This window comes from Lampetra planeri, chromosome 4 (genome assembly GCF_965212315.1).
Source record: "Lampetra planeri chromosome 4, kcLamPlan1.2.h2, whole genome shotgun sequence".
NCBI classification, from domain to species: Eukaryota; Metazoa; Chordata; class Hyperoartia; order Petromyzontiformes; family Petromyzontidae; genus Lampetra; species Lampetra planeri.
In genome coordinates, this window is record NC_136110.1 from 22,846,368 (window position 1) to 22,872,472 (window position 26,105).

General features: G+C 40.5%; 1 protein-coding gene across 4 annotated transcripts in view; it reads right to left on the bottom strand.

The window, feature by feature from the left end:
• LOC144717848 (nuclear receptor coactivator 2-like) overlaps window positions 1-26,105 on the bottom strand; it is a 96,813-nt gene that overhangs the window by 33,799 nt on the left and 36,909 nt on the right. For 3 of the 4 annotated variants that reach the window (XM_078593561.1, XM_078593562.1, XM_078593560.1), the window contains exons 3-6: window positions 24,206-24,314; window positions 14,331-14,509; window positions 2,879-2,979; window positions 2,278-2,455 (exon numbers count right to left, since the gene is read on the bottom strand). In XM_078593561.1, coding sequence (XP_078449687.1) covers window positions 2,278-2,455; window positions 2,879-2,979; window positions 14,331-14,509; window positions 24,206-24,297 — 550 coding nt within the window. In that variant the 5' untranslated portion in view covers window positions 24,298-24,314. Of the gene's footprint in view, window positions 1-2,277; window positions 2,456-2,878; window positions 2,980-7,109; window positions 7,196-14,330; window positions 14,510-24,205; window positions 24,315-26,105 lie in introns of those variants that run through there. The other variant, XM_078593563.1, reaches the window with a different exon arrangement.

A 26,105-nucleotide genomic window follows, 5' to 3' on the forward strand; every position in this document is an offset into this window, starting at 1 on the left:
CCGGAGGTACGGACCCCAGGACCCCCTAGAGGGGGCTGGGGGGATGACGTGTCCACAGCCCAGGTCCTTCTCGAAGGTTCGAGAACAAGGCATGGCTCGGGTGGGGAAAGTCGGGACTGACTATATAAGCCGGACCCCTGAACGGGTCCGGCTGCTGTGGTACACTTGAAGACCCGAAGCCGCCACCTGAAGACCTGGAGCCGTCACCCTGAAGAGGAGCCTGAAGACACAGACCCGGACCCTGGCTGGGGTCGGGTCGGAGTTAGCCTCCCCAGTGTGTTAGGGCACATTAGGCCGGAGGATATACCTCCTTAGAGTATCGGGTGGAAGGGGCTGTTACCCCTTCGTGTTAAGGTTTATTATTGTTATAATAAACGTGTTGCCTCCAGTGAGGTCTCGCTCTCCCTTCCTACCCACTTACACATGCAAAGCAAAACATTGTTTGGGAGCTTGCAATGGATATGACCATTCTATGTACAAAAGAACCAATTACCAATGGCATATATTAGGCCAGAACTTCTGCAGCGCAATTACTCTAATTGATTTTAATCTTGAGAATACTGAGCTGACTCGGAAGGAGTTGAGCCGATTTGTGCCAGAGCTTAGCACATCGTCAACAAACCTCATCTAAATGAGGGATTGACTCTAGCAGAACTCATAAAAGTGTGTGTGCGCTAGTGAAAATTAAAAATGTTCACAATTTCTGGTCTCCTACTCTCAACATCACTTTCACATCCACCCATTAAAGTCCATATGGTAATATTTAATGGGATTGTTTAAAGGAAAGGATATAATGCATTTGCATGCCAGTTTATCACATGGGAGGCCTGCCAAAAATACAAACATGCTGATTATAATACGGTGCAATTAGCTGCAGTGTTCTTTTTAGGAAATCAAATTGGCTACCAAATTTATTGCCCAAACTTGGCAAGCCAGAGAGGGTAATACAGGTGCTTGCTGGTGCCAAAGCTGCGATGCTGTCTTCAGGGCTATGAAATGCACGAGTAAACAGGAACTAATATAGCATACGGCACATGGCCCGTGTGAAGGTGGATATTTATCATGTCACTGAAGACCTGTCCACAGCAAATTAAATATCGCTGTGGTAAACATTCCTCCAATGAATGAGGAAAAACGCAAATTTTAAACAATAATAGTGTCATGTAAGCACAAACATCTAATTGAAAACAAAAATAGAATACAATGGAGACAAGTGTGCATGGGTAGGGGGATGTGAGTGAACTGGTAGTAAAAAACAAACACAAAGCAAAGCAATTAAAACGTATGAATACAAAACAAATGAAACTTTACAAAATGATCAAAAGAACAAGAATACTCGTGTATTTCCTTTGAACTGTATAGATAACACAATTATGAGCTATAATAAAACCGTTATGGGCATTTTTTTTACGTGTGGCATTGTAGTTGCCATTGCAACCCAGACATATCTACATCACACTAACTACACGGATTGCGGAAGTGCATGAGGCACAATAGCAAAACCAAGGAAAAGTCTCACATTACACAAGCTAGCAATATACACACAAACCTGCATGCCCAGGACATGACGATTGCCCTCACGGAATGAGCCCTCAAAAGAACTTGGGAACTCGCCTAGTTTTCAACTTGCAACAAACCTGGATGAACTTAATGCTTCCAACACTACTATTCTCGTCTTACAAGCAAGTTTGTCCCCGACACTCAGGGCTAAACAACATACAAAGAAACACAATGTTTCATGGAGAAACCTCAGCATGTCCAGCAAACTTAGTCATGCCTGGTTGATTTTACAATGTAGAGCCTGACATGCTGTACACCAACGGGGATTATCAAAAGCCCGCAGGAATGAGATGCACCAATCAATGAGGATCAGAAGCCCTGAGCAGCCAGCAGCAAATTCGTAAAAAAGTAACTTCCCACCTTTATGAATTCCTACAATAATTAAGCAGGATTTAAATAATGGCAACCATGTTTTTTAAAGATACCTTTGCCAATAAGCATGGCTCTTTGGTGTGGAGAAATTAATGGCAGGTACCCTCACACATCTTTAGAATACATTCTCAAATAAACATTCTTCTTCGTATTTCATGTGTTCAAATGCACTGCTACGATCTAAGTAGTTAGTGTAATGTGACATTGTCTATATTCGTAAAGTATAAACACATCCCCATTAAGATGTGACTAACACCGAACCATATTCCTGAATCCTGATCAATTCAAAGGCAGTTACAAGCGTCAGGCACTGATTTATCTTTCTCCAATGTAAATGACACCCACCTAAAGATTTGGGCAAAAGATTCCTGATGAACTCCGAGTGGTCTCCCAGGTGCAGGATGTTGTAGACCCTGGTGTTCATGAGCTCCTCCTGATTGTAGTGCAAGTATTGACTTACATTCTCCGAAACAAACACAATGTTGCCTTCCCGGTTGACCACGAAGAAGAATCCATCCAGGGCCTACGGGGGGAGGCAGTGGTATAGCATACGAGTCAAAACAAGATTTGTTTAACCCATTAATCAAAATGATTTTAAAGCATTTGATATGGGGGCTTCACCCTCGGATATAAAGTGATGGGGCAATTTTCCAGAAATAAAATTAGCAATATCAAATAACACGGTGTACCAAAGTCCAGTTTAATGAATAAGTCAATGTTAATAAATTTGAGCCGCGTAACGTGGAAACATTTGTCTTGGACATAGTTTAATAAAAATTAAGCGCCTGTGTGGCAAAATCGGAAAAATAATGAAAACACAATCAAGAGGGCACCGTTTCCAAAGTAAAATAAATATTTCTGCTCATTGCATAAAAAATTCTGCTTTTGTGGCGATTAAAGTGCACTACTTCACAGGTTATGGGAACATGTAATCACAAGAGCTCACCTCGAGTAGGAGAGGTCCCAGCTTGTGTTTGTCAATCACTCCTTTCCCAGTGGACGACACATCGGACTGCTGCACCTCCTCACTGCTAGGGATGACTTTTTCTGTAAACGCCATGGCCAGAAAAAAAAAAGCATTCACGGTTGAGTACATTCGATTGGGTCATTCCATGTCAATTCAATCAAATCAAGGGAGATACAAACCTTCAAAATTAAGATCTTGCTAATATTTTGTGGAGTGAAAGATAAAGATCACAAACGGAACAGATAGGAAAGTAGTATTACGGTGATTTGGAGGTCTCAATATTGACAATATGAGATGATATTTACACATCTTCATTATGGTGTATCACAAGGCGATTTACATATTTTTGCAAGGAGTGCTGCTGGGTTGACTAAAATGATAATACCTGTGGGTCACGTACAAATCATGTATAAATGAAAAATAGATGAATGAGAAAAAGAACGACGTTGTCTGGAGATGTATATGAGAGGCAGGTGAGAAATGTATTCAGAAGAAAGATCTATTTAAAATAATATTCTTTGGGTCTTTCGGTAAAGTTACGTAGAGAGACGTTTTGATCGCAACACAAGAACTTAGAATTGTACTTAGAAGATATGAGAGATACAGTAAATGTATTAAGAAGATAAAAGGGATAGCACATATATCTATTCTGGAGAGAAATGTAAGCGATAAGAGAGATGTGTATTCACACGAGGGATAAAAGCGTGAGACAGGAAGGAGTTGCATTCAGCAGTGACAAAAGCCTTGGCTAGATATTTTCAACAATAGGCTTGGATGACACCAGGGCCCACATTAAATGATGTGGGCCATGGTTTGGATGGCCCCAGTCTAGTATAGGCAAATATTGTATTTTAGAGAAGGCACACGCAATGCAAAACATGAATTAATTCCATCTATCCTGGCAAATACACATCCAAAAGCCAATTTACATACATGTGGATATCAAGACACTTTTGACATGCTGCCGGTAAAAAAAATACACCGGTTGTGGTCAGTTGCTCTGGGCAACAACAGTCTGCTGGAAGCAACATGGCAAGTCAGAGCTGTATTATTGTCTATATCAATGGAATTAAAGATCCACTTAGACGCTGACCAGCATGATGTTAAGCTGACATCATGCTAAAGAGATGACTATCGTAGCACATCATTGAACACACCTTTAACTAAGTTACCTCTTTTAAAAATGCACCAAGTTTAAGGTGCTGGAGGATATACAAATACTTAGAAGGACCAATAACCGATATATTCAAACAACATACACATTCAGTAGATGCATGGGTGTCTGCATATGAGCGCATGTGAGTCATTAGGCTCCTTCGGCGAATGTTTTGCCATTCTGTATTCCCCCAATCTAAAATCCCACATTCGCTTGGCAGAAAATGACCAAAGTGAAAAATGTTAAAAGTAATTGAAACATTGGACAGGGTGAAAACCAAGCAGCCAGTTATGAAAAATAACATCCTCCATGTACTCGTTGACCTCAAACAATGACTCCTTTCAAGAGTGATATCAAGAGCTCAGCTGCTTCATCAAAACACTGCATTTTATTTTATTGAATAGTTGAATTAAAACTGATTCATTTAATAGTGCCAATCATAACACAGGAAAAAGTCTGTCTTTTTTACTTTCTTTTGCAATAACCACATCTATTCCGTGAATATGAATACAAATGTCATACCTACATGCATTGAGCATTTATTAAACAATGCTCTAATTAATACTCTTGTGATGAGATGGTGGTAATTGTATGGTATTTGAACATCTAGACCAATCCACTCGTATATTACACCAAGGCTATTCGACTGAGAGTGCCATCCTCTGTGTGGTTAATGAAGAGCCCTCATGGTTCACAGCTCTGTCTCCATCGCGGCACTCCTAGACCACTGACCACTCAGACCTCCTTGAAGAGCTTCACAACGAATAAAACATCTCTGGCACTTTTCTCCTGGTTTTGCTAATAATTCTCTATTTATTTTTACATTGAGGGGTAGTGACCATGGTTCGAATCCAGCAGCCGCCCGTGTTATTACTGCGGATGCATTAGCCGTAAAAATTCGCCACCCCCCCCCCCCCCAGCTTCACAAGTAACTGTTAATGATCCCGTGAAGTTAAACACAAGAGTAAGCCATTAGGTACTTGTATCATGGTACAAGTAAAAACAATTCTACCCATAATTTATTCAAATGGAATTATAATTAGCATTTCATAAATTTATCATGTACAGTAAAACGTCTTCATTCGAAGATTTTTATTTGGCCAAATTTTATGATTCGCGATTTCATATTTGCATACTAGTTTCGGTTTTGCACCCTTTTCCTTTGACTGTTCGTGAGTTGGCAACATGGCATGATGGCGGAGGGGTACTTTTATAGCTGTAGAAGACTGTGGGCTCCCGTGTGTGCGAACCCAAGCCATTTTACCAGTGATACCGTGATCCACATCTGACGGCGAGTGCCCCCCTTGCCTTTTGTGCTATTTCTGTCTTGTTTGTAGTGGGTTTTGTTTCGATCACGGGGTTTTAAACGTCGAGTGAGTGCAAGACGCGAGAGCAAGAGTAAAGGCAGAACAAAGTGATGAGTTTAGCTAGAAACGGAGAGTTGTTGGTGATTGTGCATCTACTATTGGCTGCAATTAAATGAGGAGTCATCACTTCGACTTCCTCTCCAACACAATCGCCATCATCATTACACCCCCCATCTGCAAAGGTAAATAAAACTTGCAAATTTACAGTAAAATGTATTGATGTTTTATTTAGTTTGTATTCTTGTACACTGGATGTTATTTACGTGTACAGTAGAGGATTCATGTTATGAAACATTTTCATTTTCTCCTGGATGCTCAGTCAGAAACAATAACTTAACCCCATCCCCTCCCCCCATATAAACATAGGATCTACATCTGCGAATTCTACTTTCGGATGTCGAGGCATTACTGTACGTAGTTGAAAAGTACCTTATTACTTCAGATAAAGGTGTAAGGTCAAAAATGCAATAGTTTATTAATGCGAGATCCACGAAGGACAAGGAATGATTTATAGAAAAAGCAATATGTTAGTTCAGCCAAAGAAGCAAACAACAGTGGGAAATTGGTTGTAAGAGTGAATGTGATTTCTCATTCCGAGACCCTACTGAGACCAGGGGAATGTTAACATTATATATGTTATAAGATTTCGAATTGTTAGCCATTGCAGAATGCATGCTTCCCTCTATTCTCTTAAGCCCAGGAGCACAGCAGCCATACAATGATTGCTTTGCTATGCTGCAATAATGTTCAAGGGCTTTCCAAGCCCCTGAATTATTCATGTAGTTTGCTATGCAGATTCCCACTAGGATTGAAGCAGAGGCATTTCTAGGGCCATTATTAAGCATGCAATGCGCCCATCATTTTTCATTTTACGCAGACACAGTGGCCTATAGATGAGCCAGCTGGTATCATCACAATTAGAGAGGTCCACCGGGACTATATCCAGTCCAATAACGGGGCCCTTATTCAGGTCAAGTCTGAAATGTGTTTTCTTCTTCTTCCAGAAATGGATTACAGTGATTCCACAAACATATAAAGTCTGAATAATAACCTGCCTAATATTTAAACACTACCTTGTCAACCATCATAGTTTCAACAATGCAATAAAATCATGGACAATATTTTATATTATTTTTGAAGTAAATACCCTGAAATGCCACTTTTTAGAGATGTGAAACCAAGAAAAATGTTTTAATGTGATCTCTAACTTAATTTAAATGAAAATCAATTCACAATATCAAATGTTAATTTACACCTCAGAAGGATTTAGCTACTACTAGAAACAAATCCAACATGAAATCACCATCTCTTCTGAGAATCATGGGCAGAATCCACAGTATTATTTATTTTATTCTGCAGGCCATAAGACAAATGTCAGGAAACCATGGAATAATTTTCAAAGGTATGGTTTGGGAATTGGGTGTTAAAATAATTAGCTATTCACTTGCAACAACAAATAAGGGCAAAAAAAATTAGGCTTGGAATATCCGATTCATGAATTGCTGAAGCACTAGCAAGGTGCTCTACCACGTTCGGTGAGTGAGGCAAACACCTTTCCTCTTAATCACCAGTGGCCCTGCCGTGCCAAACATCTGCAACACAACTTTGCCAGCAAATAAATGACTACCAGGTGCTGTGCCAGTCAGGTTATCACAGGCACGAGCAAATCACGATGTGCAATAAACACCTGCGCGCGTCTTGTATCGCAGCACGCCAGGTGAGCTGGTTGTGCCTCCCTCCGTTGGCATCTCTACTTTGCAGAAATGCTTCCGTTGAAAATGGCATTCCATATGGCCACCTGTGGTCACATTTTCTTTAAAATTTACATCTCGCTTTTATGAAAGAATGCATTTTTAAAATGTGAATATAACCTGTAGGTTTATACATCTGCATTGAAATATATGTTATATCTTTATTACCTATTCACACTGCGTTGTTGTGTTTGAGTTAGGCAACTCATCGGGGTATCAGCTTGATATACACACCAGTACACATTTACTCATAACGTTACATGAAAAACATTGTGAAAAATGCTGCCAAAGTAAAACAAAACTTACTGGGGCAGATTTGCTTCACAAACCACAACCCGAAAATAGAAATGAGCAAGCAAACAAGAAATCCATTCTAGATTTGAAGTTTCGTGACTGCAAGGGTCCATACTCTTTGGTTTCTTCGGTAAAGTCACGTAGGTAAAAAAAAAAATTAAATCACGACGTTTCGAAGGCAACACAAGTCTTCAGGTGGAACCGCAAAACGTGACTTTACCGAAAAAACCAAAGAGTAAGAAATCCATTGCAAATGCAAATATTAAAAGACAACCTGCTACAAAGGGAACTTCCTGTCCCCGCAATAATCTTGCCTTTGGCTAAACATGTGTTTGTACAAAGGTATGGGGCTAAGTTGTAGGAAATACATCCTGCTAAAGCTGGAAAACTATTTCACATTTCACTACTGTGCAATAATGTATGGCCATCGGTATGTCAGTACTGATCAGCATATAGCAGTTATAAATAAAACTAAAAAATGGTTTCTTATAGTTGATCACATTGTAGTGAAAATAATTAACTTAAACAGAAAAAAATGTGTATCAACTGGAGCGACTATATCCATATTTAAAAAGTACCTGGTGTGCTCTGGTTTAATCAGCCGAATTAATGAAAATAACCATGCCATCATAGAAACAACTGAAATAAAACGGATAGGTGTCACTAAATGGCAGCAAACTAGATTGCTAAAAACAAAGGTACACCCGTTACAAGCAAGACCAATGTTATTTATTATTACAATGAAAAGGAACCATTACATTATAGCCAAAACTTATGAAACCCAAATGATAAATGTTGTAAATGTAACATGTACATGTGTATGCATGCCACATTTGACTTGCTTTGCAGTGAGAAGACATTAAACATTTTATGATAATGGTCTACTTGGCAGATACGAGAAAAGTTAAAGCATTGACATATACTGGAAATGAATCTCTTAACCTGTGAAGCACTTCATTATTCAGAACACCTGAATATTGTGCCAAGCGAGCTGGAGGTGGCCTCATTAAAGCAGCCAGAGCACAGGTGCATGGAGAGATGTTGGCCCAAAGTACTACTTTGGGTAATGTACACAGCTGATAATGTAAACAACCCCTTTTAGATACATTATTACAACTACCAATTACATTCAATTACACGTATCATAAAATGTTGCAGCTTCGCTGCCCACAATTCCAAGAGCATTTTTTTGACTATGTCAACGGATTTTGTTTTACACTGTGTAGTTACATTGGCCTACCATATAAAAACGTTACATTTATAAAGGACCACTCTTTCATGCAATTTCAGAGCATTTTTACATTGGCTTCAGAATACAGCTGCACCACGATGATTGATTCTACATGTTGAAATGTGTGATTTAGTGTTGTTAGCCATATGCATACATTTTAATGGTGCATTTGAACAAATTACAATATTCATCAAATTTTAACAGCGTAATGCATTTAGGCATGATTCCTGGAACAGTAAATTGCAAGGCATAGGAGGTTAGCTTGTTCAGAAACTGAAGCTGAGAGTTCCAAAGAGTAAAACTGTATTTTGTGAAATGGGACACCAGCAAAAGTTCTAAATGTAAGAGAAAGGGGAAAAAATATATCTGTTTTTGAGAATAGTCCGACATATATCATACAAATGTGGAATTTCCACCACTGACTCAAAACTGTAAATAGGAAATGTTTGGGTGGAAAACCATTTTTTTTATTATACTGAAACATGTTTTTGTTCCCTGCCCAGTGAGAGTACTTAAAATGTATATTAGTCTGATTACACAATACAACATGCCCAATATGAAAAAAGAACTGCTTGACACCAAGTGTGCTGTTAAGAGGTGGGGTGGCTCGGAAGATCCCAAGTGGGGGAAACGCTGTCCAGAAAATATAAGCCACGCAGACAAGAAGCTTCGAGGGCCAGCAGGGAAAACAGCAGCACAAGCCATCGCAAGCATTGCATACGGGATGTGCCTTCTTTTGGATAAGGCCCTTCTGACAGGTGCGATGCAGAGATGTCAAGAGAACAACCCCATGCCAACCCTGTATTGTTACAACCCCTCAAAGACACTAGATCCCCAGGTCATACAGGGCCATGCTGGACTGTGCCAGAAAAACTGCTGCACCCACTAATACCGAGGTATAACTGCCAACACATGCTGATAGATTTCAGACCAAACATAAGTCCGAGTCATGTATGCTTTTAAATTTCGATTTAAAGCTTTCGTGACTGCAGGAATTCATCTCCTTGGTTTTTTCGGTAAAGTCACGTAGAAGGGAAGTAATAAAATAATAAAAATAAAACATAAAACAATTCTCACGACGTTTCGGCCACAACGCAAGCAGCCGTCTTCAGGTAAAAAAACAAGAACATGTATGCTTTCTCAACAGAGTGACTCCATTCAGGACATTAGAGTCTACCATAAACTATCTTTCTCAATGGTACTGGTCATTACATATTATGTTTTTAATCGTATGTTCTCTCCTAACAATCTTGGCCTCGTCGTGTGAATTTGCAAAATGACACATAGAAGTCATCTAGGCATGGTGGATAAAGGGACTCGTTTATAATTGTAGGACCCCTGATGTAATGAATTACAAAAGCAGAGATGACACCACAGACAAGTGGTTGCTTTAGTCATAGCTCTACCAACCACCACCACCACCACCACATCATAGCATGAGTTCTCAAGGAAACGATGGCAAGGTGAGCAGCATCGACAGCATTGGCCAAGTTCACTTCTTGAGCTTGTGTTAAATTTCTATTCATTCCACACGACAGATAAACACGTGGTCCTTTGTCAGCTCACAAACGCACGTCAATTGTATTTATTGCAATGGCCAGTGGCAGCATCTTACACTTCCCTGTAGTTTGCAAGAGCATTGCCGACCACCTTAACTAGTCTGAGGGTTGTTTGGTCAATTTCCATACTCATTAACTTCAGTTAAAACTTTCCCGCAAACCCTCTGAATTCTGGCTTACTCGAGTCCAGCTTTGAGACGTTTTACTACAATGATGTTAAATTACCAGAGGGACAGGGGTCTGACCCTCCTGAAGAGTACGATAACGTGCTGTCCGTTCGTTCCTAGCATAGTAATATGTGCAGTGGCTTCTGCACTGTGAAATAGAGCACCCTAATAACATACGGTATACATATTACATGTAAATAAAAAAACACAATTCTAAGCTTAGTGTGCTGATAAACATATGAATACTTAACAAAAGAGTAAACCATTTAAAATGAGGTTAAGAGGAAAGGTGAAACTTGAACAGAGAGCACATAGGCAAGGCCTTCCGCACCAAGCATGTCTACAAAAGGCTCTCTAAATGATCGATTGTGGCAGGGCTTTGCTTTCCTCCCGTCGATAGCAGTGACAGCTACTTAATGATGCTTTCCCAAAGTGCAACATGCTGAGGACTTCGACTCTCGCTTTGCTGTACCAAGCCGCTATTTTGCAGAATATTTCCCCAGTGATCACCTCTTCACATTTCCAAAAGAATGTACAGAAATGCAATCAATTGATAGAGGTTCATTATTATTTTTACATTATAGTATTCACATGAAGTGACTGTAATTTATTATTGTTATTTTAGAATATAACTTAAAATTAACTTTGTTTTGTAACATCCAATTTATATAAAGCAGCTTAAGTATGATTCTGATTACAAGTGATGAGGAACATTCTGTTTGTTGACTCAAAACAAAAATGCTAATTCTAATTGCAAGCTGCCATTTGTCATGTGATTTTGAATTAACTTTCAGGCTTTGCCAACAATGTACAAATTAAACCGAAAAAATCACTGCTTATTTACATATCCATTTCAAAATATTTACTTCTTCAGCTCATTTAACCCTGGCCCCATTAACATCGAGCGAGCCAACTGGATCGACATTAAAGAAACTTTTAGCTACATTCCCCAGTGGGTATCCATCGATCTCGGCTGCCAATCATTCCCAAAGGTCAGCCAATCACCACAGCAGACCGGAAATGGGTAAACCAATGGATAGTCTTGTGGGCACAATATTGAGTGTTTATTGTCAGATGACTAAATGCCTGTGAGAAATAACTCCAATGGGCTCTCGGCACTATGTACTGCACTTAGGCAGTGGCCACGTGTGAATGGATGAAGATAGGTTAATGGGTTATGATTCGTAAGATTAATCAATGGCACAGTTGAATCACACTAGTAAAGTGTAGGCATATATCTACTTTAAAAAAAAGGACAAAGGAATGAGGTAGGTTCAGACCAAGGCCGTAGCCATGGAGTCAACATTGGGGGGGACAAAATCTTCCAGGGGGTCTGCGGGTCCTCCCCCAGAAAAACAAATCTTAATTAGAAATGAATTTCCTGCCATTTCCTGCCTAAACTATAAAAAAAATTCACTAACACATACGATGGACTTTTTATTAATCTTTTACAATAATGTCTCAGTGTATTGTATTACATTGCTGTTTTTCTTTTTTGCCTTTTCTTGTTTCATTGTATGTAATGGCAGAGATTAGGGATTAATCAAGTACAACCATAATCACAATCATATAAACAGAAATATATTTTAAAGCAATATATTGGGGGGGACATTTTGAGCATATTTGAATATTGAGGAAATGTGTGTCCCCCAATATATATTATATTTACGGCCTTGGTTCAGACACACATTTTTAAATCATGATATTTTACGCTTGTTTTCAAACAGTGCGACGCAAATGGATAATGTAGGTCTGCTAATGCATTTATACACAGTGCCCACTTATAAAATTTGCTTTAATTACATCCACACTTGAACATTTGTCAAAAACATGCAATGAGGTTGCAGCTCAAGCTGACCAGAAGAGTTCTGGTGAACGTGGAATAGCACTCCTTGCCAATTAAAAATCTAGACATTGGGAAAGGGATGAGAGGTAAGCAGAAATAATCTAGTTCTACATTCGCAGAAAAGATAGCTGCGATCCTCTAAAGTTTATGATACTGTTGAAACAAACCAGAGTTTAGGAAAAATCCTTGGCTAGGCCAGGTTATGCTATAGGGAATATAATTTTAATAAAATGTCATCTATTACAATGTTTACAAAAGATTACCTGGTGACAAGAAGTGCACATTTTTGGTTATTCATGTTGAGGGATTGGGAACAGAAATGAAAACAAGAAATTGTACACCTTTTTAATTTATTGAACTTGCCTGCCATGTTTTGGAAATCAAATAGACTGTGCAGTTTATATTACAAGAAACATCATACAGGTCATGGTCACCTTCTACCACCGTGATCCTATATCTACATTTGTGATGTAAGAAGCTCCACTTCCAAAAGTGTGTGACTGAGAGGCCCACTGGGATTTTCATTTGTGACACTTGTTAAAGACTCTGCTTTGAAATTTTCCAACGATGCAGCGAAAACACAATTATGGCCATGGAGCCTGTATTTCAACAAATGTTGGGAATAAAAATCCAATGGCACTGTATAAAGAATATCTTGAGTGTCCCTGAAAATACATGTGTGCACTGTGTTCGAGTTTAATGTCAGGAATAACATTATCTGTTGCCACTGGCAAGAGATACATTTGATAGACTTTTCTTCATTGGTCACTGTACTTTATTGTCATGTAAAATTTCATTTAAGGAAGTAAAGCTCGACGCGGACTATAAGATTATTTAAATAATCGATTACTCTACCTGTTATCAGTTTGATTACGAAAATAGTTGGAGAATTACAAGTCTTACCTGTGTCCATGTGTGCTACTGGATGGGAGATAAAGGGAAGGACCTAATGACTCCATCAGCATCATCAGCCATGCCATGCTGGTTGTGGGTTGTCATGACAGCCGATATTTTGAAGGGGGTCACAGCTTAATCGACAACAATAAAGTAGCCGATGAGAAATTTTAGTGGACTTGATATGCTAATCATTCCAGCTCTGACTGAAACATTCCATGATACAAATCGTTTTGCACAACACACAAACACTTTGCTACCAATTAAGATACAATATATTTGATAATTTCATTCATATGCATGTTTTTAAATAAAAGGCATCAAAAGAAGATGCTTGATAATTCATGTAGATATGCTGTACACCAGGGAGAAAATCTGCATAATATATCCACATGACAACCACATTAACTGAATGTGACTGATGAATTCATGAAACATACTTTTAATATTCAGCGTTACAACACCGGACTTGACTATAATTATGCTGTCAGAATTCAGCACTAAGCAATCTATTCCAACACTGAGTAACGTTGTAGCTTTACAATAGCTTAATAATATTGTCTTCAAAATCAGGCACAATCTGACAAATTCTAAAAACACAAATACAAGCTGATAGTGTTAATAAAAATGCACACTCGAATATGCATGCATCTTTATTGACACACTTAGGCACATGTACATGTTGTGTACGTATGTTGAACTTCTTTCACACCGTACATAGCCAACCGTGCTAATCAGGTGCGTTGTGATCCAGCACTGGATAACAATCGACAATTACCTATCTCCTAGCATCCTGCTCTGTTCAGTGTACAGCACACGTTTTCGGACTTTACCATGGTGTTTTTTCGATACGATGTCCGCCGTTTCACTCCACATGCCGGGAGCTAATGAAACGTTTTTGCTCCTCGTGCTGGAAGCGCATTCATCGGACATCGTGCTGAACAACAATCGTTTAAACCCGAAAAAAACATCCGAGCGCTCTTAACTGCAAAACCACACAGAGCTATCCATTAGCATACACGTGTATACCATGTGTCCGATTGTGCCTGCTCTGAGGGCAATTAGCGAGTGTACACGAGTGGTCGACAGCAGCACACCTTCCCGTCGTGGTCACCACAACTGTTCTAGCGTGCACTACTTTTGAGCAGCTTATGAGTCGCACGTACCCAACTCCTGCCGCTTGATCTGGCGAATCTGGTTGACGGTCTCCTTGAGGATAGCGCACTTGTCGGGCTTCACATTGAGGTTGTCGATGTCGCTGATGTTGGCCGAGATGAGCTCTGCAAGCTCTTCGATGTATTTGTTTTCCTGCTCGCGACGTAGCTTTTCCGCCGTGCATTTCGCACTGCGAATACAGAGATAGAGAGAGAGAAAAAAACAAAGCAGGTACGGTCAATGCCCCGGTAGCAAGATATTGTCTCCCTCGACTGGTATACAGGTCGTGGATTCGATCCCAACCCTGACGCCTGATGTATATTTGGAGTTTGCATGTTCTCCCTGTTGCCGTGTGGAATTTATTTATATTTTACATGTTTTTGTATTTTTTTTATCTACGCGAGTTTACCGAAAGAACCAAAGAATATCCATAATTTCGATTTAAAGCTTTCGTGACTGCAGGGATTCATATTCTTGGTTCTTTCGGTAAAGTCACGTAGAAGGGAAATAATAAAATAATAAAAATATCAACAATTTATTTTATTTTATTATTTCCCTTCTACGTGATTTTTACCGAAAGAACCAAGACTATAATATACATAATGTTATCTGATTTATGGTTGCATGCACACAAACATGCTCACTCATTGATGTGTGTATATACTTAAATCAACGTGAGAATCAGCAATAGAATAATTGTGATTCCTGCAGGATTCATGTATGTATGTTGAACTTCTTTCGCACTGTACACAACCAACCACTATTTTGTCCTTCCACCACACCTCCGATTAGCACGGCTGGCTAGGTAAGGTGCGAAAGAAGTTCAACATGCATACATACATACATAACACTAGTTGCAATCGCAAATACAGATCTGACACAAATACATTCCTGTCCTTGGCAAGGCTTGCAGGAGACAATGCACCAAAAGCCCCTTTACAAGTCTGTAAAATTCTTCTGGCAGTGGACAGCTGAGTAAAGGTCTCTTGACAAGGCAAAGTGATGGAAATGGTTACAATGTACCAAACAAAAATTAAACCATGCAATTTATTTTCAACATTGAGGTATTCAACCAAATAGAACAGCCATACATTCAACCCTACACAATTTGAAAGGGAAAAAAATAGTCCGTCAGGTTTCATTAGGAAGCAGAAAAACATGGCGACATTTATATTCCTAACATGATTATATAGATATTCTTTGGGTCTTTCGGTAAAGTCACGTAGATAGGTTCAAAGAAAATAATAAAAATAACAAAAATCTACGACGTTTCGATTTCAACGCAAGCGGTCGTCATCAGGCTGAAAAGAGAGAGGAAAGCTGCCGAGGCAGGCTGTTTTAAAGGTTTGAAATGGGTGGAGCCCAAGCGTCATAAACGAAGTTGGCAGGGCTATTGATGTGAATGTGAGATAAATGAGCATGTTAATGGGAGATCGGAGGGCAACCTCCACGACGAGTGTGCAGAGGTGGCTCTGTTAATGTGAGAGAAATTAGCATGTAATGTAAGATCGCAGAGCCACAGCCACGTCGGTGCACAAGGTGGCTGAGGAATTTAACCTGTTAATGTAAAATCAGAGAGCCGCAAATAACAACTAACATCGGAAGGTGGTAGGATGGAAACATCACAGCCAGTTATCACGTAAACTGGTTAATAACGTCCTTCCACTGATTGCTCAGTTTTTACCCATCTTCTCGGTTGAAATTGTGTCTGTGTCTATATATCTGGACTAGCAGAAGTACCCGGCGTTGCCCGGGTGAAAAATATATTTCTTAATAACCTTACATATATACGCAGATGAAATAAATAAATAAAGTTGAATAACACTAAATTGATCATTAAACCACTTTAAAGGTGACGGATAAAAAAAACTGACATGCCTATTCCCATCGCAGGGCACGGGACGTGCCTCCTGGCAAATCCCTCGCAAGCGAGCGTACACAGACGGACAGATATTTTTTGAGTACGACGTTTTGCTGGTAATTGCATCCAGCATCAGCGAAACGTAATTGTTGTGGTTTCACGCTTCAACACACCGGTGGGCTAAAGCAGTCAACTATTAGTCTTTTATCAACGTGACACTTTTTTACTGATTGGCCGTGTCAGATGGTGGAGGGTTACAACACATTAATAAATAAGGCGATCTAAACCGAATAACGTTGTTTATGAATAATGGTCGCGAAAGCCTACGTGTTACAAATTGACTAACTTTACTTAATAACCAGGCTACAGTCTACATTATAGACTGTCAGTACACCCACCCAGCTTAATAACCAGGCTACAGTCTACATTATAGACTGGCAGTACGCTCACCCAGCTTAATGACTATTTGTACAGTCAACATTTAAAGAATCGATTTTTGGCGCGTCGGGTTTAAAAGTAATTACACAGTTGTTTTTTCATCAGAAATGGTAATTGTTGTGGTTTTACGCTTGAACACACCGGTGGGCTAAAGCAGTGAACTATTAGTCTTTTATCAACGGGACACTTTTTTATTGATTGGCCGTGTCGGGTGGTGGAGGGTTACAACACATTAATAAATAAGGCGATCTAAACCCAATAACGTTGTTTATGAATAATGGTCGCGAAAGCCTACGTGTTACAAATTGACTAACTTTACTTAATAACCAGGCTACAGTCTACATTATAGACTGCCAGTACACCCACCCAGCTTAATAAGCAGGCTACAGTCTACATTATAGACTGGCAGTACGCTCAACCAGCTTAATAACCAGGCTACAGTCTACATTATAGACTGGCAGTACACTCACCCAATTTAATAAGCAGGCTACAGTCTACATTATAGACTGGCAGTACGCTCACCCAGCTTAATGACTATTTGTACAGTCAACATTTAAAGAGTCGATTTTTGGCGCGTCGGGTTTAAAAGTAATTACACAGTTGTTTTTTCATCAGAAATGGTAATTGTTGTGGTTTTACGCTTGAACACACCGGTGGGCTAAAGCAGTGAACTATTAGTCTTTTATCAACGGGACACTTTTTTACTGATTGGCCGTGTGGGGTGGTGGAGGGTTACAACACATTAATAAATAAGGCGATCTAAACCCAATAACGTTGTTTATGAATAATGGTCGCGAAAGCCTACGTGTTACAAATTGACTAACTTTACTTAATAACCAGGCTACAGTCTACATTATAGACTGGCAGTACACCCACCCAGCTTAATAACCAGGCTACAGTCTACATTATAGACTGGCAGTACGCTCACCCAGCTTAATAACCAGGCTACAGTCTACATTATAGACTGGCAGTACACTCACCCAATTGAATAAGCAGGCTACAGTCTACATTATGGACTGGCAGTACGCTCACCCAACTTAATGACTATTTGTACAGTCAACATTTAAAGAATCGATTCTTGGCGCGTCGGGTTTAAAAGTAATTAGACAGTTGTTTTTTCATTGGTATGTAATGTTTGAAAGTTTTCATAAGATTTTAACTGTATTTTCCCCCCGGGCAACGCTGGGTATATCGAGTTTATACCACAAAGTCGTCGCTTGACACGGGTGGGGTGTCGAGGCCTAGTACCGTGCAGAGCCTCCGGCCTCGCCTAGATTGCCCACCCGGCTGAGGCTGGGTACCGGGGCCGTTACCCCCCCCCCCCCCCCGCGCTACAATAATACTGTGTAATCGCTATAATTTTATTATCTACCGACCCTATAATAGTAATTGCACACATTGTGGTGGGGGGGGAGTGAAGAGGACGTGAAACTTTGATGAATTTACCTCAGAGTCGCGTGGTGGGTGTCGAGGCCTAGTACCGTGCAGAGCCTCCGGCCTCGCCTAAATTGCCCACCCGGCTGAGGCTGGGTACGGGTGCCGTTCCCCCCCCCCCCCGCGCTACAATAATACTGTGTAATCGCTATAATTTTATTATCTACCGACCCTATAATAGTAATTGCACCCATTGGGGTGGGAGGGGAGTGAAGAGGACGTGAAACTTTGATGAATTTACCTCAGAGTCGCATGTTAATGCGTGTGCATATTTTTAACGGGAATTAAAAATGGCGTCCACCCCGCAGCGAATGCGTCGCTACCCGTTGCCAGGGGCAACCGCCGTCCAATGAAACTGCGTATGGTCCGGCGACACACAGACACACACACAGACAGACAGATTTGCGATTTTATATATATAGATGGCTTCATGAACGAATCTTTGTTGATAGCCAGTGGGTTTGAAAAGTACCTTCGTCTTAGAGAAATCAATTCCGTGTGAACCCACCGCATTAAAACAATGATCAACCAAGGCCGAGGTGTTGGTCCTACCGTGTACATTCATGGTTCAGCTGATGAAATGTATGGCCAGTCTGACAATCCAATGTATAGAGACCAGGCTAAATGCTGATGCATACAAAAACAAATATATGTGTATCAGAAAGCCTGGCTATCACTGCACCCACCAAGCTTCTGCCTTAGCCATACGACTTACAAAATTCAGATTTTTCTACATTTGAACACAACACATCAGACTATATCACAGCTCTTGGGCTGTGGCACATGAAGACAATCATCTCTGTAAATTAAAAACAGCGGTTGATCACTACGGCCACTGTCACACTTACCCGCGACCGATGGGGCTCGCTTTAAATTGACCAAAGCGTGAGGATCCAATATGGTAGCCATGGTAACGATGGGAAGGCAATTGTAAATTTCACTTAGTACCTGTGCTGCAGTCACGACCGATGCAAATGCCGACGTAAATGCAAGCTGAAAAGTTCAGTTGCCCAGCAGTCTTTTCGTGGTCTGGCACTGCAAGTCGGAAGGTCAATCATGCGGCTCTGTTTTTTGTCACCATCTCCAGAAGATTGTGGCAAATAGGCAAGGCAGTAAAGGGCACAAGGTGCAATAATTCACAACTTTCAATTTGTGTATATACACGAGAGGCAACTATGTGCACCTATAAGAACCCGTCAAGACGAACACAGTTGTTAATCATCATAGTTTATGGATGCACAGTATCGTTTTATTTTTCGACTTAAAGCTTTCGTGACTGCAGGGATTCATCTTCTTGGTTCTTTCGGTAAGTCACGTAGAAGGGAAATAATAAAAGAATACAAATTTTACATAATAAAATATTAAATTTCGATTTAAAGCTTTCGTGACTGCAGGGATTCATCTTCTTGGTTCTTTCGGTAAAGTCACGTAGAAGGGAAATAATAAAATAATAAAAATAAAACATAATAAATTAATTCTCACGACGTTTCGGCCACAACGCAAGCAGCCGTCCTCAGGTGAAGACCAGGTCTGCCGTCCTCAGGTGAAGACCAGGTCTGTCGGGGAGACAGCGTCTGACGTTGTCTCCCCGACAGACCTGCGTTGTGGCCGAAACGTCGTGAGAATTAATTTATTATGTGTTATTTTTATTATTTTATTATTTCCCTTCTACGTGACTTTACCGAAAGAATCAAGAAGATGAATCTTTTTATTCTTAAATGACATTGAAATATGGGCTGTTTGGCACGTTGGGACTTACATTGCCAATTTGCTAGTCTAGATACATTTTGCCCTACAGGATTCATGAATGAATTTGGAAATTACAGCTACGCTGCATTAAAATATGAGCTGGGTTTAATCGAGGCAGTGTTACAAATTTAAAGTAGCAACAGAAATGAAAATACTTTTGTCAACCTATGTGGAGTGTTATTCTTCAGCAGAACATTTCAGAATCAATGACACCACCATGAAAGAAACTGCAATAATTCACAGACCTGTACTACAAAATGTATTCATTTTGTTTGAAGACCCTTTGTATCCCACCTGTGCTTCTAATATAATGTAATGCATGCATTACAATTATTACTTTCAACCAGAGACAAACATGGGGGTAGATAATGTGGATGACCAGAATATTCTGCTGAATGAATTATAGATAAACTTAAACATTTGGAAAATTATATTTGTATAGCACATGTCAGTCATCATCATGGCTTGGCTTCGCGAACGAAGATCTAGGAAGGATATCCACGTCTTCTGCAAGCACGCTGGTGGCTGACGAGGCCTATGCGGGACAAGCAGGTCCTGCCACAACGGCTACAAGTATAGGTCTGATCTAGGATGGGTGCTGAGGGATCATGGTTCTTCCTCTTCCTACTTTGTCCTCCATATGGGCCCTGCGGGTATCTTCGAAGAAGGAGGTGGCCTGGTGGACTGTGTGCCGCCAGGAGTTGCGATCAGCTGCTTGTGTTGCCCACTGACGGTGATCGATGCAGCAAGCAGTGAGGGACTTCTTCAGGGAGTCTTTGTATCGCTTTCGTGGTGCCCCTATGTCACGATGGCCAGAGGACAGTTCCCCATACAGCACAATCTTAGGTAAGCGGTGGTTCTCCATCCTGGCGATGTGCCCTGCCCATGTACCACAGCTACATTTGACAAAGAAGGGGACTCCCGTTTCGTTACACTACCAGCCAGATCTCATCAAATTATTATTTTATTTAACAACAGCCTCCTGCAGACATAATATACTGTGGGAGAGTACACTTCTATTCGACATTACCAATAACCCCAAGCAGTGCATGCATGCACGAGGGCACTAGCAGTTGGTGCAGTCCATTACCCCCCCCCCCCACCACTTCATGCTATGCTAATCATGGTACAGTCCTAAACCACAGAATCTCTCCACCAATTGCATCCAGGTTAGTCATCCTTTTCCAAGTAACATCCAAAGAGATTAAAACCAACCCATGACCCGAGCAGCTCCCGCCTGCCAAATGGAGATCCTTAAAAGTTTTTGTTCACTGTACCAACAAGCAATAATCAGGCCGTGCTGAGCCAGACTAGTGTGGCTCAAGATGCAGCGAGTTGTTTATGCACTGAAAAACCCGAGCCATGACGTCATCGGACTACTGATGTTATGTGCAATTAACACGTCATAAGTGCCACTCCTGGCCCTGCCTGCCACCGAGCCAGATCCAGACTTTTTATGCGACCAGAGTGCCATGGTTTGGTCACAGCTCGGCACGGAAATTAGCCAGTGGAAAAGCTCAAACAATGAGGGCTCGGTGTTGGATCAGCTCGCATGTGCCCATGGAAAAAGGACAATGAAGTCAACATGGCCAGAACCTTACAAGTAGATCTCCTCGGAGAGGTGAACGGGATAGGAGGGTGGCAGTGAGATATTCCCAAGGCAACATGCAAGGTGGAGATGGAGCAAATAAACCAACTCAAATGCGGGAGCCAGATTGGTTGTCGCATCGCAATGTGATATATGGCTTGGGGAGGCCTGCAACGAGCAGTGGATAGATCGTGACTGTTGCTGCTTCTGATAAAAGGAATCCTTCATTTTAAAACTTCACATTTGGGTATTTTGTGTCAATATGAACCAAAATAATGATTAACCTCACCCACAAATTCTAGCACCTGTGAATGATTTCATGGAAGAGATGACATGCAAAGATTGCCCCATGATAATGTGCAGCAGGACATGGAAATGCGATGACGGGACTTATGGGACGCAGTAAGAAACATCCCATTTTCTTGACATCCATTACTTACACAAATATAGGTCATGCACACGTCAAGCTTGCTTTGTACTGTATGTTATTCTCCTTGGCTTTTGAGAAAACGTGTTTGAGCTTGAAATCTGTGTTTGCCCTCCTGGTTTAATTATGGCTACAAGTGGTTTTTGACTGCATAGACACAATCATTGGTGTACAAGTTCTCTAAGAAACCTGATGGGACTCCATCACAATTCTCAAAAGAAGATCCCCCACCCCCCATCCCCAACTCTTGAATTCATCCCAGATGAATTAAAAGTTGGAGAAAGAAAATACAGGCATGGCAAGCATTACATATAAATAAAAGTGCTCCACATGTGGATTCATTTATGTTGTAGGAGAGCTATATATGCTTTGAACTTGCCAGTAAACACTGGAAACTCAAAATTACGTGCTATAACAAAAAAAGTACTGCTTCGTTGGCATTTTCCATTAGTTATAAAATCCGGGGTCAACTCTTGTCAACACCGCAGCCATTATGCATTCCTTGTCTTTGTCGACATTTAAACCAAAACTTTAAGCTTCCATCCATTAAAACAAGTCACCAATATTCCAGATATCTTGCTTCTTCTCCAACTCGCTGAGTTGGAGCACCTTCAATCAGAGACTCGTCATATTTCGAGTGCCCATATGCTCATGGACTTACAGTGCAGTATTGCTCTCTGTGTAATGAACGCTAACATTACGATGTAATTTTTTGAAGTCATTATTTGTCTTTGCAAATGGCACAAATAAACTGAAATATAAGAATTCAGCAGCATCATATGAATAGGTACTAATCATTAGACTTTTACATGGGTGGCACAATTAATTTTCTCAAAACTTACAACTCGCTTGGTAACTTTGAAACATTGTTCAAAGGGCAAATAATGAGGTGCTATTGTGCATGGATGCATTGTGTCCACTGGCCTGGACAAGTTGCTCATTTGTCTTGCTGTAGGAAGGAGGTCAACTACATTTATCTTTCTTAGGCCACAACTGTCCACGTCCTGCCAAGCATCTTCTCCTGAAGCCATGTGGGGCTTTGTGTGGCAAGGGTCAGACCGCCGATCATCTAGACTTACTGTTTGTGCTATGGGGTCCCGAGGCAACCCAATGTGAAGTAAGCTAACGCCGACACCCTCTTTTAATGAAGAGGCAGAGCCATTTACGGGCTCCCCTTTTGAAAACAACCAACAGGAAAGATGCGTGGGTAATAAGTGGCATCACCTGCCACGCCATGATTGCTGCAAAGCAATGGCGTATCTCACAAATTGACAAATGTATTCATGAGAGAGGGTAAAAGAAGGAGTCGTGTTGGCGGAAAAAAATAAACATTTTAAAGCAAAAAGCTTGGCTGTGTACATTTCAAGCAGGGTTTGTTCCCTTCATAAACCTTCATCGAGTTGCAAGTGTCCACTTTAAAGAAAAACATTAAAGAATAGTCACAAAGGGCAATCCTTTATTTTCCTCTGGACCAAACAACATCAAAAGGTTTCAATGGACCCTTCTTCACAGCATCGCTCATACAGCATGCTGCTTTGCAAAAAAAAGTGAAAAAATGAGGCCAGGATTGCCATCTTCAGAATTCCACCCTTGAAATCAAAACAGCGTCAAGGCACAAGCTACATACCCTGCCAAAATTCATGACTAATGGAATTAGCTTGCAAGGGAGACTACACCATGAGTTTTGTGACAAATGTAATGCACATTTATTTGGTGTGTATTTGTTATTACGATTATCACTGCACATTCTCTTGTAAGTGGATTTTAGTTTATGTGCATGTATAATTGGTGAATATAATTACAAGTGTACAAAGGTGAAACCATGACTGGAGGAACATTGAATACGTATATAGAATTTTAGAGAAAATATTTTTTCGTAATCACAAACTTCAATACATGCATAAAAGATGCAAGTTTGATCTTTTGCATTATTTCCCAAACATATAATCAAATCAATGATGCAGAATAATGAATGAGGGGCCGCCAAGGAATGAAACGCGTCTTGATGATGCCCAAAAAGGAGATGGTGCAATGAAATCAGCTCGTTGATAACTGCGAGCTGATCAAGAGATGGCGGTGACTTGGGGAGGTCTTCATCCATAAGCGGATTATCCATGGCTGACAATGAAAAAATACACTATGCAAGTTTATAATTTCATGTGATTAGACCTCTTCCTGAATACATGCAATTATATATTCCAATCCTATCACTGGCGAGCAAATGTCTTTTGAGCAAATAAGGTTGACAGTCCTCAAGCACCTTCGTGAAGGAACCGCATCAACGTGTAAAGTTGCACCGGTGACGAGGAGCGCTGTCCACAAATTTACAACGGCAAATATATTTTTCGGCAAAGGTCACACACATTTTCAATGCAATGGACCCCCTTACCTCGTCTTGAGTGGATCCGACGAGGATGAGGACTTGCGCTTGCGCGACTCGGAGAGGCCGGGATCCACGGCACTTTCCCTGAGAGTACTCATCGTGTGCGAGGCAAATCCTGCAATGGGAACAACACATTGACCACTGAGAACAGCCGTGTGCATCTAAATATGCAGGGGGGTCCCAATGCCTCAGCTTTTGACTCCAACAGGTAGAGCATTATTTATTGTGTTCATCTCAAAATGCAAACACATTACATACATTTCATTACATTTCATCTCCAATAATGGACGATAAAAATGCATACCAAAGTTAGGCAATTTAAAGACATACATTTAATGCATTTTTTTGTGCCTAAAATTACCACCGTTCAATATACTGAACATTTCAAAGACAGGGTAACTGTTAATTATCACTTTGTGCATTATGCCAGATTACCTATGTACAAGACCCCATAATTAAGTGTAAAAAAACCTCTCAACAAATGCATTACGAGTTCCTCTATTTTGTAAAAAAATTGCACTGTACTGTGTATAAAACACGAGCGAAGGCATATTGAAATTGATGAACATGATGGGCTGCACACTCAATCCCCAGTGCATGCATTAAGTACATGTGAGCTAGTTGTGTTGATACACATCACAGCATTTTTTTTATAAAGTACTTTGTTGCCAAACAAAATTGTATAGATCTAGTCACTGGCATTGGTTATTTGTGTGGTTTATTTATTAACTGATTACAATTATTTGCATGTAAAAGTCTCAATGACTCTTTCTCAGGAGCATCCCTGTCTGCTTCTCATCCTGAGTAATATGAAGGAAATTTTCAACATTGGGAAGTTGGCCAAGAAAAGTTACATTGTATGGTAGTTTTAGCGATAGAGTTAACCAGAGAACCCAGAGGAAACCCATGGGAACAAAGGGAGAACATACAAACTCCACAAAGAAAGGCACCGGAGTCAGGAATTGAACCTAGGTTCGTCCTGCTGTGAGGTACAAGTGTCACCACTGCACCACCGTGCCACCCCCCTTTGGCGGTAAACTTAGGAGTGAATTGCTCTATGGGTTGTTGTTTTTAAAATCCTTTATATTAAGTTCACTTGCTTGCTTGCGCGCTTACGACCGTGCAAATCTTTTGGTCGTTTTTTAACCCACTTCCCGTGATCCAATCGAGCTGACATTTTGCACACAGACTCGTTGTGCGTGACAGTTTATTTTCGTAAAAAAAAATTTCCATAACTTTACACTTTTTAGGAAAAAAAAAATTATTATATTTAATTACCAATTTCTTGATGGTGGCAGGCAATCATCTGACCCATAGGTGGCAGCCATCTAAAGCCAGAGGACGAGAGGACTCTAGCCGCCACGCATATAAAGGATTTATAGTGAAAAACTTTGTTTTTACGGGTTAATTTTTTCTTGATAACATGTGAAGTGGTCTTGGTCTACAGTACAGAACAACATAACCTAACCCAAGAGGTCTAACTAATCATGTCCACCACTCAACGGATGCATGCCAGTCAATGTTTGTATATATAAAGCTAAACAAGGCAGAGGAATGAAGTTTCAAAAGCAATGGCTAGAAGTAAATACAGATGTAAATAAAGAGGGGAACTGTGGACTGTATGCACACATTGCCGTGCACTGTATGTATTGACACACTTGATTTCAGCTGCAAACCTTCTAGCTACACATTCTTTAAAAAAAGCACCGTCCAAGAGAGATATGCCTTTAGCAAGAAAAAGTACGGAACTTATGGAAGTAGAAGAATCCACGACGATAGAAAAAAAATACATGACACTTAAAATAAACTCCCCTTCTCTGCAGCCCTTTTAAGAAGTCACCATGAAGTAATCTTGTTGCAGATTACTTCTAGATGCATTTGTTCTTGGAAAAGTAATCCAGCAGTG